The 16,592-nt window shown below is 37.6% G+C and overlaps 1 protein-coding gene across 1 annotated transcript in view; it reads left to right on the forward strand.

The window, feature by feature from the left end:
- The window catches only part of Adam10 (ADAM metallopeptidase domain 10), a 120,047-nt gene that overhangs the window by 63,563 nt on the left and 39,892 nt on the right, over nucleotides 1-16,592 (forward strand). The window contains exons 5-8 of the mRNA XM_031345994.1: nucleotides 5,471-5,571; nucleotides 9,029-9,181; nucleotides 11,249-11,341; nucleotides 13,065-13,248. Coding sequence (XP_031201854.1) covers nucleotides 5,471-5,571; nucleotides 9,029-9,181; nucleotides 11,249-11,341; nucleotides 13,065-13,248 — 531 coding nt within the window. The remainder of the gene's footprint in view (nucleotides 1-5,470; nucleotides 5,572-9,028; nucleotides 9,182-11,248; nucleotides 11,342-13,064; nucleotides 13,249-16,592) is intronic.

The following is a 16,592-nucleotide window of genomic DNA, read 5'->3' on the forward strand; positions in this document are numbered from 1 at the left end:
TGTAGTACAGCTTCTTGTGTGGTTTTTAACTGATCTAATCAAAAGCCTCAGTTTGTCACTGTGTATTGAATGCTTTACATACAGTTGCCAAGCACAGGTGTGAGCTTTCCTCTGCCTTTTGACCTGCTTCTCTGTCCATATTCACTTGCTTACCTCTTGGACCTGGTGGCTGTCATTAGTAAGCCAGTTGCGCTGAGTCAGTGCTTAGTACTTACAGACATATGTGCTTTATTGCTTTTTAAATTTTTAAAAATTATGCAAAGTAACCTTTTAAAAACTTTCGTGTTTTTTATATGTTTCTTAAACAAGTTCTCTTTTAAAAGTGTGAATAAATGACTAAAGGAATTTTAAAAGTTTGGTTTTTATATTGATGTATGTGCACATCAATGTACATGTGTATATATACATACAGAGGCTTGACAATCATCTCAAGCTCTGTCCAGCATTTACTCTTTCATTCTTCCTTCCCTCTTTCCCTCCCCCTCCTTTCCTCCCTTCCTTCCTTCCTTCTTTTCTTTCTTTCTGTTTGAGCAAGAGTATAGAGTCTCTTACAATTTACATTCTTTTTTGAAAATTCATAACATCTTTATCTCTATATTGCTGCACGTGGCAGTGAAATCAATGGCTGTTGTCAAGAAAGGTACAAGTCTTACCACTAGATGCATAGAAACAGCTAGAAAAATTTCCATTTAAAAGTCATTGGGCCATTACATGATTCATAGCTAGAGAATGGGGTTGTTGTTGTTGTTGTTATTATTATTATTATTGTTATTATTCATAACATAGTATCATTCTGATGTTACCAAGTTGGAGTCTATTGATCATTCAGGACAAAAGATCAGGGAGGGTCATATCATGGCTAGTTTCTTGAGTTAGAACTTGGCTGTTTGTGATATCTTACTTGAAGCTACAAAGTTTGTTCCACAGACATTTACCTAGGATAATGAGAAGTAGTTTGGACAATGACTTTCAAATTGCCTTTTTCAAAAAATAAATTTTGAAAGTTTAATAATATTTTTAAAGGTCTGAATAAATAGTATGCTAATATAAAAGACTCTTTAAAAATATGTATTATGTTGGACAGATCATTCCTACCCAATTCTAGCATAAATTTTTTTTAATAGTAGGTGATATTGAGGTGTAAAGAGAGGAAGCATTTGGGTAATGTTATTGTGAGACTTGCTTTAATCAGGGGTTGTCTTTTGAAACTTGTAGTTTCAGTAGTTGTTTATTTGGAAGTAATATCTATGTGGTCTTGTGTCTGTTCTCTCATTAAGTATAAGATGGAATTTTAATGTGGCTGAGGGTGGTGGGGGCTGGGAGGTGAGGATGTAACAGCTTTAGAAACTTCATAATAAATTAAAACTGTAAGCATAGTCCATTGGATGAGGTGCCTAATTCAGTTCAGTAAAAATTGTATCAAATATTGAATATTTTTCCCTATTAAACTTACATTAGTCTAAGGTAAATGTTAAAATGAGATCTTATTATTAAATGAAGTATTGACACTATTCTTAGAAATTTATATAGAGGTATCATGTACTTACTCACAAAGGAAAAACATGGCATACTAATTGAATAGTAATTTATTTGCTTCTCATACTGAAACAAGAAGTTAAAAATTTAATTACCACAGTTTATATAGTAAACCATTTAGTACGTCAGTACTCCTAGAACTTTTGTTTTTCAGTTGCTTCTGTAGTCACCGCTGTCATAGTTACTTTTCTGTTGCTGTGAAGACACCATGATCAAGGCAACTTACAGAAGAGAGAGATTATTGGGGGCTTACAGTTTGAGGGTGAGTCTATGATCATGATGGCAGGGAGCATGGCAGCATACAGGCAGGCATGTCTGGAGTAGTAATTGAGTGCTTACGTGTTGAGACAACAACCACAAGGCAGAAAGAGTTAACTGGGTACAATACGGGCTTTTGAAACCTCAAAGCCCATCCCCTAGTGACACACCTCCTCCAATAAAGCCACACCTCCTAATTCTTTCCAAATAATTCTACTGACTGTTCGATAACCAATTCATCCTGGGGAGAACTATTTCTCCCGCTCTCAGCATTCCTTAGTTGCCTGTAGTTCTTTGCCTAGGGTTGGGGCCTTGTAGGCTTTCCCTATCTTCTTTGGCATGTCCATTGGTGTCATCTGTGTTCAGCTCATGTTTGGGCAATCATGTTGGTGAGACTTTATGGATATAGCCTCTGACACAGCCTCACAGCAAATTCCCAGATCTTCTTACTCTTAGCATCTTTCTGCCTTCACTTCTACAGTGTTCCCTGTGGGAATATTTTGTAGATATATCCATTGGGACTGGGCTTCAACTCTGCATTTTGATTGGTTGTGGTTTTCTGTAATGGTCTCTGTTGCAAAAAGAGATTTTCTTGATGTGGTGTGAAGACCATACTTCCAGATTGAAGGACAAATATTTAGATTGTTGTTAGAAATTATGCTGGTTCATTTAGGAAAGTGGTAGTTGTAGAGTTTCCTCTCATACCTGAGTTCACTAACACTGAGTGGTTAGCTAGGTTTCTAGTACTTGAAATGGTTTTCTTCTTATTTTTTAAAAAAATAATTAATTTATTTATTTTTTATACTCCATATTCTATCCACCACCCCCCACCTCTACCCTCCAACTGTTTCACATCCCACACCTCCTCCCCACTCCCCTGTGGATGTCCCCACTCCTCACTCCACCTGACCTTTAAACTCCCTGGGGCCTCCAGTCTCTTGAGGGTTAGGTGCATCATCTCTGAATGAACACAGACCCAGCAGTCTTCTACTGTATGCGTGTTGGGGGCTTCATATCATGTGGTGTATGCTGTCTGTTTGGTTATTCAGTGTTTGAGAGATCTCGGGGGTCCAGATTAATTGAGACTGCTGGTTCTCCTACAGGATTGCCCTTCTCAGCTTCTTTCAGCCTTCCCCAATTCATCAACAGGGGTCAGCTGCTTCTGTTCATTGGTTGTGTGCAAATATCTGCATCTGACTCTTTCAGCTGCTTGTTGGATCTTCCAGAGTGCGGTCATGCTAGGTCCCTTTTTGTGAGCGCTCCATAGCCTCAGAAATAGTGTCAGACCTTGGGACCTCCTCTTGAGCTGGATCCCACTTTGGGCCTGTTGCTGGACTTCTTTTCCTCAAGCTCCTCTTCATTTCCAGTCCTGTAATTATTTCTGACAGGAACAATTATGGGTCAGAGTTGTGACTGTGGGATGGCTGCCCTCTCCCTCATTTGATGCCCTGTCTTCCTGCTGGAGGTAGGCTCTATAAATTCCCTCTCCCTATTGTTGAGCATTTCATTTAAGGTCACTCCTTTTGAGTCCTCTCTCACCTCCCAGGTCTCTGGTGCATTGGAGGGTTCCCCCCAATCTCCTACCTCCAGAGGTTGCCTGTTTCCATTCTTTCTCTTGGCCCTCAGGGCTTTAGTTATTTTCCCTCACCCAATACCAGATGAGGTTCCTGTCTCCCCCCACTTCCCTGACCCACCCAGTTTCCCTCCTAGGTCCCTCCCTCCCTCCCCACTTAGAAGTGATTTTCTTCTCCCTCCCTCCCTCCCACTTAAGAAGAAGTGGTTTTCTTCTTCTTAAGCAAGTCTTAAACCCAGGTAGAGAGCTGTTGGATGCCTCCAAGGTATGTGTGATCCTACTACACTATTAGCTTCTTGCCTCCCTCTTTTGGAAGCTGCATGGTGCCTTCTGGTACCACAAAAGCTAGTCCTGGGGGTTGGTTGGGGAGGCATTCAAATCAGTTCCAGTTTAGGGCATGGGAACTTTGTTTCCACTTCTGGAGCAACCAAGGGCAACAGCAGTAGACTGTATGTTTTGGGAATCTTTTGGACAGCCCTGACCAAGATCTCAAGCAGTCTTCTCATGTCTTGTTTTGGGGTTTTTTAAGGTGGTCTTTGGCTTTGATGGGAGCAATGTAAGCCCAGATGAGAAATTCACTAAAACTATTTAAGTATGTTTATATACAGAATTTTAGGTATTATAAGTTTTTTGTTAAGGTTGATAATTAATACTATGGTTCCTTATCACACTATTATCCTATTATCATACTATGTCCTTTTCAGACATCCTTACTGTTATTTTACCTTCCTTCCTCCTTCTTTTTTTTGTTTTTTCGAGACAGGGTTTCTCTGTGTAGCCCTGGCTATCCTGGAACTTACTCTGTAGACCAGGCTGGCCTCGAACTCAGAAATCCATCTGCCTCTGCCTCCCAAGTGATGGGATTGAAGGCGTGCGCCACCACTGCCCGGCCCTCCTTCCTCCTTCTAAAAGAGCACATTTTTTTCCTATCGCCTTCTCAGATCCTTCCCCTTTACACTCTTCCCACCTTCTTCTATATTTATCTCCTAATCCTTCCTAAGGAGCCCCCCACTTTGGGAGGAGTGATCCCTGATCAGATCACTGTACCCCGCTACTCTGTCTCTATTGTTCCCCAAACCCCATCCTGGCAGGTCCCATTTTATTTTCCTGATTTCTTTTCAGTACATACTGTCCTACCTATATCCTGGCATTTTATCTTGTACGTTCTCTTAATTGTGGTTATTGGATTGGATTGTAAAATATACTCATGAACTTAGTTAGAAAGAAGTTTTTAGAATGTTGAGAGAATGGGATAAGTATTTAAATGACTAACCTAAATTAAATAATTTATTTGAAAACAAAAACAGCTTAGCTAAGGATAAATTAATATATAATGGGAGAAAAATGATAAAATACTAGTTTGTATAGCATTAATTTGGATTATACATGGGATAAATTTAAAATCAATCTACTTTTTTCATGCTATGAAATGTTTTTGGAGGTCACTTTATCTGAGGCCAGTTAATATTCATAGAAGGACCTAAAACCAAAGATACATATATTGGCCCTACTGTGTTCAAATTGAGGGAATTTGTACATTTGCAGTGTGGAAAATACAATGTACTGAAAGGAAAGTCATAAATATCAAAACATGATAAATTACAGTTTTAAGATGTTCTGTTTATCCAAAGTGGGAGAGTTAAATCCAAAATAAAGAATGATGATGATTCTTGTTTTTGAGTTCAGAAGTTGTTCACAGACAAAAAAAGCTAGATTTTTATCACGGAAGATACCTGCTAAGGATTCAGGTCCCTAGCATAGTGTCTTTCTCATGAATGTTCACTTATGGCCTTCATTAAAGTTAATTTTTAAAATGTATTTTTATTTGGTTTATATATTGCCTGCATGTGTGTCTGTGTACCGTATTTGTGTCTAGTATTTACAGATGGCATTGGATGGATTCCCTGGAACTGGAATTTCAGTCAGTTGTAAGCCGCCATGTGGGTGCTGGAATTTGAAACCAGGTCTTCTGGAAGAGGCTGGAAGAAGAGGCTCTTAACCACTGTACCATCTCTCCAGCCCCAAATTAGGAGAGTTAATTTTTATTGATAAGATGCTGTCTCTATCTAAATATGTAACAATGATATTTCTTCTCTGGTTTAGACTACCCCCATAAATACGGCCCACAGGGGGGCTGTGCAGATCACTCTGTCTTTGAAAGGATGAGGAAGTACCAAATGACTGGAGTGGAGGAAGGAGCACGGGTAAGGATTTCAGCATTCGCTAAGTTAAGAAACAGAATGAACTTGGGCAAGTGTTTCTTTATTTCACACATATGTTCTAGAAGTTGTGAAACATTTATACCACTGTTGTGAAATATTTTCATTAAATAAATGAAGATTAACTCTCCTAATTTGGGGCTGGAGAGATGGTATAGTGGTTAATAGCCTCTTCTTTCAGCTTCTTCTAGAAGACCTGGTTTCAACTCCAAGAGGCCGGCCATTCACATAACTTTGCAAAAGTAAAGTGATGGCTGATCATGAGTCTTGAGTCTTTAGACAAACCAAGATGATTATTCACCCTAAATAAAAGCTCAGTGCTTTGTACATTTTAATTACACAGTGATCTTTGCCTTTTTCCATTTGATATTTAAAACTTTTTCGTCAGCCAGGCAGTGGTGAAACATGCCTTTTATCCCAGCATTTGGGAGGCAGAGGCAGGCCAATTTCTGAGTTCAAGGCCAACCTGGTCTACAGAGAGAGTTCCAGGACAGCCAGGGTTATACAGAGAAACCCTGTCTCGAAAAAAACAAAAACAACAAAACTTTTTCGTCACAAACACTCTCAGATAGATTAACAGTGTCCCCAGGTCTTTACAGTATTTAAGTGTCTAGGCAAATGCTAGATAAACACTCCAGGAGAAAAAAGATTTTAAGAATATGTGAAACTGCCCATGGCAGTGAACATCGTGCTGGAATCCCAGTAGTGGGAGGCTGAAGTGGTATGAAAGATAGTGAATGTCTTCTTAGGTTCTTAAACTTTCTGTGAATAGTTAAAAGTATATTTGATTTTGTTAACTTAAGGATTATATGGTTATCTCTAAGTTAACTTCTCTAAAATACAAGAATCTAGAAAGACTGAAAAGAACAACATACAAGATATAAATATTTCAAATTCCTATCAGTATTATATATACTTTGTTAATATCAAAGTAGATTTTAGGCAAGAAAGCATTAATAAAATAAATATTTTTAAAAAGTTTTATTTATCTCAAGTTGTAGCATTAAACTGAAACTTATATAGAGCTGGGTCTGGGGCTGCAGCTTACTTGATAGATACTTGTATTCCTAGCACTTGGGAACACAGGCAAGAAGATCTGAATTTCAAGCTTGTCCTTAGCTCCACTTTGAATTTAAGGCCAGCCTTGCTATTGTGAGACCTTGTCTCTAAACAGAACAATACAGCTAAATTTGACCAACTCAAAAGGAACAGTAGAAAGACCATATGACAGAGATTTTAGTTCACTTTTTAGAGAATAATTAGCCAAAGAATAAAGCCTAATAAAAATATGGAAATTCTGATTTACATGATTAATAAACTTTTTAAAAAAGATTTATTTATTTTTATGTATATATGAGTACACTGTAGCTGTAAAGATGGTTGTAAGCCTTCATGTGGTTGTTGGGAATTGAATTTAGTACCTCTGCTCACTCAGGCCCAAAGATTTATTTATTATTATACATAAGTACACTGTAGCTGTCTTCAGACACACCAGAAGAGGGCATCAGATCTCATTACAGGTGGTTGTGAGCTACCATGTGGTTGCTGGGATTTGAACTCAGGACCTTCAGAAGAGCAGTCAGTGCTCTTACCAGCTGAGCCATCTCGCCAGCCCCATGATTAATAAATTGACCGTTTAATTTATGTTAACTTCTTTACTTGACAGTTTTTTCACATTTAAGAATAACTTAATTTATGCTAAAAATGTTTTCATATTGGAGCATTCAGAATTTCCTCCCAAAGTTAAAAAAAAAAAAGCTATATATACAACTTTAAGTAGCTAAGATTACATACAAATTCTTTATATATGAAGTAACATGATTGTAAATGTAAACTATATAACACAAATTTGGGCCCATGAGGTACATTTTAGTCATTCTCAAACTGGACAGACTGGCACCTAGAAGCCACCTAAATGAGTATCGTGAGAAAAAGCATGAAGACATGCTTCCTCCAAATGTCCTTCTTAGGACCATATTGATTCTCCCCTCCCCCATGACTGGGAATTGAATTTAGGGCTCATTCATGCTAGCCAAGCTCTCTAGCCCAGTAGAATTCGTTTTTTGCTTATAATAGCATTTGAAAATTTTATTTAAAATTGTGTATCTTTATGATATAGTCTCTGTAATATATATATAGAATAAAATGACTATTATAGGAAAACAAATTAATATATTCATTTTCACACTTTTACATCTCTTTTTGTGAACATAATAGAGCATTTAAGTTTGTATAAGTTAACAGAATTGTCAAGGGAGAAGGAAAACATAAAATGTGAATGTAAATTTGGAGTTGTGGCTATCGAATTAGGTTTAACATGATGTTTTTGATGTCTTAAACATTTTTGAGTGTTTGAATTCAGCAGTTGTGGTAATTCATTAAAGAAATACTCTTTGCAAAATTTATTAAGTGATAACAATATAGTGAAAAACAAACACAGTACAGCTCCTCTTCAAAAACTTATATTCTAGTTGTTGATGAGTTAGGGACAGAAATTAAACAAAAGATAATAAATGTAAGATTGTACTGTAGAAGGAAGATAGGTGCATGGCTCTGTGAAGTGATAAAATGGGTGAACTTACAGTCTCTGTATCTGAGGAAAGACACTGACTGGATCCAGAGAGACAGCATAAACATGTATGAAGAATGGCGGGAGGCAGGCAGGCTATGTGTTGGAGCATCATAAAAGGCTTCAGTTTTGCAAAGATTGCAATATGAAAACCAGTTCAAAGTCCAGACATGGTAGCTTTAGGTGAAGTGGCAGAACCAGAGTAAATACCTAGAGGAGATAAATTTGCTAAGACTAGGTCATAGATGGGAAAGCAAAGGTGATATTAAATTATTACACATGACTATTAAGACCTGCTTTACATTTAAGTGAATATATTTTATACACCTTGAAAATGTTTAAAGATGAAGGAATTATTCATGTGGAGAATATTATATGGACAAAAGTACTATTTATAAGTAAATTCTAAATATTACAAAATGTAAATTACATGATGTACTTATTTATTGGTTTGGCACACACACACACACAGTGTATGATGATCAGAGTCCTCAGCATTACCCTTTCCTCAGGTGTTACTATTTGTGTGTATGTGTGGGTGTTAGGATTCCCAATCTCTTTGTTTGGGAGTTTGTCTTTGGAAAGTAGAGCATAGTTCCCCTACTGAGCCATACAACACCAGAGCATGGTGGTTCTCCACTCCTAGCTTTTGGTGTCCACTAGCCACCTCTCACACTCCTACCTTTCCTTCTAGTGGTCCTTTTTTTTTTTTTTTTTTTTTTAAAAATACTGTGAGGTATTTTCTAACAACTTTAGAAATACTTGGGGGTATTGCATAGTCATCTGACTTAAAATTGTTTAACATATGTGTTCTTAACTATAAAACTATAATTGTAAAACAAGCTAATTATCAGAAATGAATTTGACATACAGGCACGTCCAGAGGAGCATGCTGCTAGTAGTGGTCCTGAGCTCCTGAGGAAAAAGCGTACAACTCTGGCTGAAAGAAATACTTGTCAGCTCTATATCCAAACAGATCACCTGTTCTTTAAATACTATGGAACTCGAGAAGCTGTGATTGCTCAGGTACCTAAAGTTACTCATTGTGTTTTGAGTTTTTTCCTATTGTTTAGTATTGTTGTTTCAGTTATACCATAGGGAAGTCTGTAAACTTAGTGCAGAGGAAATGGAAAGACCAATTTAGATTTTGGATTGCCAATCAGAAGAGAGATAAAGGAAACAACTTTTAAAGTTGCTAGTAACATTGAAACAGGCTTTTGTTATTTGTTTTGTTTTGGGGAAAAAGTGTTTTGGACGTGGGTCTGGCAACATGCATGGTAAACAAAACTTACCTTTGAAAACAGTTCCATTTTTCATTTGGATTTTACAAGAGAGAACAGGAATTTTCTTTTAGCCAGAAGTCTATAATTTCTGTTTTGCATCTCATTGTACTTACTTAGCATTTTCCAAGTAAAATTATTATTTATAGTTGTCCACTACCTTCCCTGCTGAGAACAGGTTCTTTGTGGCCTAGAGTGACTTGGGCTCACTTTATTCTGAGGCTGTCCCGGAAGTTATGGTAATACTTCTGTTTCAGCCTCCTAAGTGTGCTGGGATTACAGGTTTGCTGCACCTGTATGAAAATCTTTATGAAAATAGAATATCTTAGGGTACCCTTAAAATGTCTTTTTTTATGTTGAAGATACCTAGAGAAAGTTTGTTAAATTTATTTTTGAAAAAGAATGTGAGCTTGAGAAGATGGAAGTACTGTGGTGTAAATGATGATTAAGTTTTGGTGGTGGAGATAGACAGGGTTTTAAAAAATGTGATAAATTGAAAGGATGCAGTAAGCTGTAATTTGGGAATAATGGAATAATGGAGAGCAATGAGCATAGTTAAAGGCCAGGAAGCACCTTTGTAGAGAGACAGTGTAAACTGAGAGGGACATGGGTAATGTTAAATATCCACAGTATTTTTGAAGAGAAAGTGCTCTTGAACATTGACTAAGGAGTGGGGTAACCCTAAGTGACCCTTTAAGGAAGAGTCACCACCTGAGAAAGAGATAAGAAAATTTAGAGGGAAAGATAGAAAAGAAAAAGGTAAAAAGGAAGGGACTCCAAGTAAAGCAGGCGATGTAATCATGCCTGGAGAAATATCTGAATCGACACAGATACGCATGAAGCAGAAACAGTGAAGAAACTGGGCTAGGCATTGGAAGTTGCTGAGCCAGGCATTTGAGTTTAGGGTGGACCGACCCTTTAACACTGCTATCCTACTCCTCGGAGTGTTTGTCAGTGTGGACTGCTTTTGAAATGCTACTTCTTGACTGTCTTCTGTGCCTTCTCAACACGTTTTGAAATGGCACATACGTATTTCCCCCCTAGATGGTAGCCAGGGTACTCTTTTGTAGATGAACTTGGAAGGTTTCATGCAGAGTTGCTAGAGCCAATGCTTAGTTGGGAGTCAGCTAAGTAAATGCATGCCTCTTGTGTTCTTTCACTAAGTTTATTTCTGTTCAGAATTTAAATAGATATAACCATATTTATTTTACATTCAGATTATCTCTTCCTCCTGTATACTTCATTACAGTAAACCTCTATTAGTTTATAGAGACAGTCTATTTCATTTATTAGTTTATCTCTGACCCCTGAAATAGTGCCTAGTTGTAGAAAGTAACCAGAGTTTCTAGGATTTGTGTCAGTGCAGCAACAGAAGGACTATTGTCGAGGAAGGAATGCATGCCCCAAGACTGTAGGAAGGAATGCATGCTCTGAGACTGTTAGAGCTCTGAGGAAGGTGTTTGAATCTTAAGGACTAGTGCAGATATTCCAGGCTCTAAGGCCAGCAGCATGTGAAAAGCAGAGGGAATGGGCCTCTGCAGGCTGGACTGATGAAGAAGTTTTTAATAGGACTGGAGTAGGGGTACATTTTCTGATTGATGCATTCGTTGATTGATTAGCCAGAGCCTGGGAAAGACAAGACTATCTATTCTGTCCTAGCTCACTCATCTTTTCCATCCTGTTCAACATATGGCATACATATTTTAAAATTTAAATGGGCAGCATAAATAACTCTTGGTGTTATAAAGAGAAATTGTCTTTTCATATTTCAGTATTGCCCCTAAAATGTTTTGTCTTCTATTTTAATTACTAGATATCCAGTCATGTTAAAGCAATTGATACAATTTACCAGACAACAGACTTCTCTGGAATCCGTAACATCAGCTTCATGGTGAAACGTATAAGAGTAAGGAACTTTAGTAGATCCATTTTAAAAAGTATGAAGGGGGCCGGAAAGATGGGCTCAACAGTTACAAGCATTCACGCTCTTCCAGAGGACTTGGGTTTGGTTAGCATTCACATGGTGGCTCACAGCTGTCTGTAATTCCTGTTTCAGAGGATCTAATGTCCTTTTCTGGCCCTCCATGGGCACATGCATATGACATATTTACATACATAAAGGCAAAACACACATAAAATAAAAATAAATAAAACTTAAGGTTAAAAAATTAGTAAGTACTAAGTTTACAAAGAAAGAAAATACTTGCTTTTTACTTCATCTTTAGAATGGAGAGAGACTGATCTCTGAAGCTCATTGGCTAGGCTTGCTAGCTAATTTAATGAACCCCAGGTTTAGGGAGCATCCGTGTCTCAAAAATGAAGAGGAGATCATTAGAGGAAGATGCCTAGTGCCAATCTCTGAACTCTGTACAAATATGCTTACATTCACATGTGTATACCACATGAGCATGTACACATACCACTACAAGAATCAAATCTACAGGGCCTTAATTGAGACTAGAGTAGAGGTAAAACAGTATTGTTTTTTGTCTGATAAACTTTGCTTATCCCCACCCTCACCTCCATTACTAGTTTCTTAAGGTTTGCTTTGTGCATGTTGTTTTGGGTGTGCCCCACTTGTTATCCTATGGCTGAGGAAAAGTAAATACAGTGTTTAAATAAAATTAGAATTTGGAGAAACACTTATTGTTATAATCTTGAAACTTCACAGCTTAGAATGTCATATATCAGGTTTGAGAAGTCCTCCAAGAAAGAAAACTCTAAATTTGGCCATGGAATCCTTTTTTGTTGCAATATCATTTGTAACTCTAAAAACTGTTGAACAGAACCACAACAGGGTACTGGTTGCAATTTCTTGACATTTCTGTTATAATGGCTATAACTAAAATCTGAACCTAAATTTTAGCTATATTAAAATGGGTAATAAATACTTATAAGTATTATTGTTTCAAACTAAAATTACAATCTCAGTTACGAATTTCAAAGCTGACAATTTTTTATTGATGCACACATCTTCAGAGTACCAGTCATTTACTAGACTCTCCATTCCCTGTAAAAGTCTGGTGTTAACTATTCTTCAGATTGTGAAGGAGGGACTGTGGAGGAGAACAGTAGCCACGTATCAGATAAAAGATCTGCAGGAACTTAGCTTATGCAGAAAGAGAAGTGAGGTGAAAGTAGAATTCAAAATTCTTGTATACATCCAAGCAAACAGTAGATCAAATAGTTAGTTAGGATTAACTTACCTGCTTTCTAGGCAAGAAGGACCAGGAAAATCTGTCAAACTCAGCCTTGCATTTCAAACTTATTCTAGTTATAAGCTGATGATGAGGTTTTATATCTTTATACTTGTCCCCATTCATAGAGCTCCCATAAAGAGCCCTGGTCAGGCAGTTGAGTTTGAGAAACCGCACATCATTTGTTAGAACTTGCAAGGTGCAGCGTCTTCTCTACACGCTTCTGTTCAGGAATCTGCAGATCCTTGCTGGAACATGCCTGCTCTCCTTTTGTTTTTGTCTGTGTGTTTATGGTTTCTACAATCAGTTCAGGGCTCTGCCCAGGGAGAACATCTCTGGAACCCATGGGAATGTTGTCCAGGTCTGTGGGAGGGGCTGGGTAGAGAACAACTAGAAGTAATCATTGACTTCAGTGATTGTTTTGGATTTTAGATCAATACAACCTCTGATGAAAAAGACCCTACAAATCCTTTCCGTTTCCCAAATATTGGTGTGGAGAAGTTCCTGGAGTTGAATTCTGAGCAGAATCATGATGACTACTGCCTGGCCTATGTCTTCACCGACCGGGATTTTGATGATGGCGTTCTTGGTTTGGCCTGGGTTGGAGCACCTTCAGGTAGATTGTGTAACAGTGTCTTAATATTTGGAAGAAAAAGCAATTTTGGAGGAAGATTAGGTTTTACTAAGTATAGGAGAAAACAATGCCTGTGCAGAAATTTAATTCACATAACCTGGGTTAAGACTAGATGCGTAACATAAAGCAAATGGCAGAATAGATGGAGCAGCCTTTTACTTTGAAAGAAATATAAGAGTTGACCCTGTGGCACACACACCTACAGTCTCAGCTCTTATGCTGAGTCAGGAGGCTTGGGAAGGTAAGTTCAAAGCCATCCTGGACTGTGTATAGGAAGACCCTATATCAGGTAACTAAGTAAATAAATCAGTAACAATTTAAAAAGAAAAGAGAAGTTTGGGAAATACCCTGATTTTGGGATTTCCAGAAGCTAAGAATTTTGTGGGAAGAGGTAGTATGTGTGACACCATAAAAGGGAAACCTAAGTTTTCCCACAAAAGCTAAATGCTAAATGCTACTAAATTCCCCTACCTGCTCCTTGGAATGCGGCCTGAAAGTCAACAGGGGAAACAACAACAACAACAAAACCTATATTATTTTTTTCTGTTCTGCGTGAGAGAAAGGAACTCTGGTCAGGAGCAGCAGGTAGAAAGAAAGAAAACATGTCTTCGTTTGCTTTCCTCTGGTTGTTATTTTAACAGCATAGATGGACTACCTGGAAGGCAGCCTAGGCAGCAGCTCAAGTGCCACATGCAGCTTGTTGGCATCACCCAAGCTCACCATGGGGTGGGGTCTAACACTGACAAGGCTGAGATGAGCCATCTTCTTCCCATTACAGTGGGTTTGAGGGAGCTATTGGCAAGTTCAGATTATTCACTGAACGACAGGAAGAAAGGAGCTCAGATTCTTTGGATATGAGTGTGGCTGTGGAGTGTGAGTTTTCTGTAAACTTTGGAGTCATAAGCAGTGATTTCTCCTTCTCATTTCTATTTAGAAATTGACCTTTCTTTACCTGGTATAAAGCACGTTTTTCTCATTGTTTAGTTTATTCTATGATTTATTATGTATATTTTATATTCTTAAACAATATATTTTATTTTACATTTCTTGCTTTTTAAAAGAAGCCAACAGTAAACATCCTTATTTTTATTTTCAGTGCTTTTCTTTCTTTTCTTTTTCCCCCCATGTTGTAAAATGCACTTGATTCCTGTGTCTCTAAGGTACAGCTATCTGCCATGGCCTGCTTCTCCTACTGTAGGGTTGTTTTAGCCTTGTTTGTGTGTAGTCCTCTTTTCATGCTTCTTGCATTGTGACAAGTTGTTCAGCTCTTTCTCCTTCCCAGGATATTTCAAATTTTATAAATTCTCTTTCCCTTCAAATAGCTGGACATTTTTTTTTCCCACAAGATTAATGATTCTCTTTTACTATTAATTAGTAAGTATTATAAAAGCTCTGGTATTTCTTTGGATTTCCTTTGCATATTTTCTAGATATTCTTGGGTAAGTAAGTGGTTCTCCTCCTGTGGAGCATAGCTCTATGGAGCATAGCTAGCAGTGCTTGTATCACCTGCAACCTGTGAGAAATGTTAAGGTTCATAGGCTCCACCTTTGAATCAGGGACTCTTGTTATTCATCTCAGCAGTCTTTGTTTGAACAAGCCTGCCAAATGACATTGGCTGTTCACTAAAGTGAGACTGAGAGCCACCAAACTATTTATGTCTTTAATGCTCACTCACCAAATACCTCCAGAACAAACAACAATTTCTAAGTGGGAGCCTGCTACCATTTTGCATTTTCATTTACAGACTATTGTTCATCAAAAATGCCTGTAATCCTGGCAGAATCATGAGTTCAAGGACAGCCTTCACTACACAGTAAGAATTTGTCTGTAAAACAAAGGAGTTGGGGGTAGGTGGATACTTCAGGAACTTGGCCAACTTTGTTGAAATCTTTAGATGCCTTCATGTCTTTTACACATATAACTGCTTAATTTCTTTTAAACTCCTTATTTTGATCCTTTAGAATAGTTTTTAGAGTTAAGGAAAAATGAAGCAGATACTATGGAGAGTATACTGCCCCCCTCCACTGGCTTTGAAGAACACCCGTTTGGCTGGATTTTAGGATATTTTGTGTTGAAGTCAGATGGTTTTATGATCAGATGCGGCTGTGGGCTTAGGGACACTCAGTATTTATGTCTAGATTTCGGAATATTTGAACCACCACTTTGTGATGATGCTCCTTTTGTTAATGTGGCACTGGGTAGAGTTTCAGGTTGAAAACAATTTGACTTGTGAGTTTTTGGTTTTTTTTGTTTTGTTTTTTTTTGTTTGTTTGTTTTTGGTTAGATTCTTTGTATGAGTGAAGCAAGGCTCTATCCTAGCCTGTCATGAGCAGAGAGAGAAGACTGAGCAGTCAGAATGGAAAATATGACTAAATATGACTTTTTTTTCAACCTTTATCCTCATTTCCCCCTTCTCTGTTGTTTTTCTTTCTGTGTTAGTAACCTTTTCCCTTTACTTCAGGTGTGAAATGCACTCTTACTTGACTGTTAAATCTCCAACTCTGGGCCTTAGAAGGCTTTTTCCAAAGGCTGCTTCAGAGAGTATAGGCAGAGAGATTAGAGGCCAGAGTGAGGGAAAGGAGTTTTTTCTCTCTTGGCTCAGTTGCTTTGATACAGGGTCCTGCCTTGAAATAACACCAGCAGCTTTGTCCTTGGTACCGAATGAATTTTGGGTTTGATATACATTTTCTTTTATAAAGGATGTTACATATGTAGTCTGCTTGATTATTCCAGGGTAGTGGCTCCTGCTTCCCAGTAGATACTATATTTTATTGATTGCTTTTCCTTCTTTCTTAAGAGAAGAAGGTGGACGCAGGAACTCTGTTACACTTCAGCATTATCATGTAGAGTAATTGTTAAAGTTCTGTGGGAATAGTAGTGGCACTGAGAGCCTTGAGCTCTTACCTGCTTTCTTAATACGTTCCACTAAATTACTTTGCATCAGATAATTTGTGTTATAATTTCTTTTCTCTCCTTCCTTTGAGACTCCATTTTTCTGCTTATAAGTCTTAATTATGTTTGCTGTTATCTTGTTCTTTTTAGATAACACTTCATAGCTGATTTATTGAATTTATAGTCTTTAATATTTCTTAATCTTTCATTTTTATTTGGTTTAATTAATCTTTGTTAATTCTCATCCTGTTGTGTAATTTGCTCTAAATTTAATTCATTAAATTCTGAAGTTATTTCACTATTCAAAAATAAGATAGTAGAGATTTTTGTTATGTTATGGTTAATTATCACAGAATATGTGTGTAAATTACTAATGGTAGTCACAGAATATGTGTGTAAATTACTAATGGTAGTCACAGAATATGTGTGTAGAT

Source organism: Mastomys coucha, unplaced genomic scaffold (assembly GCF_008632895.1).
Source record: "Mastomys coucha isolate ucsf_1 unplaced genomic scaffold, UCSF_Mcou_1 pScaffold23, whole genome shotgun sequence".
NCBI classification, from domain to species: Eukaryota; Metazoa; Chordata; class Mammalia; order Rodentia; family Muridae; genus Mastomys; species Mastomys coucha.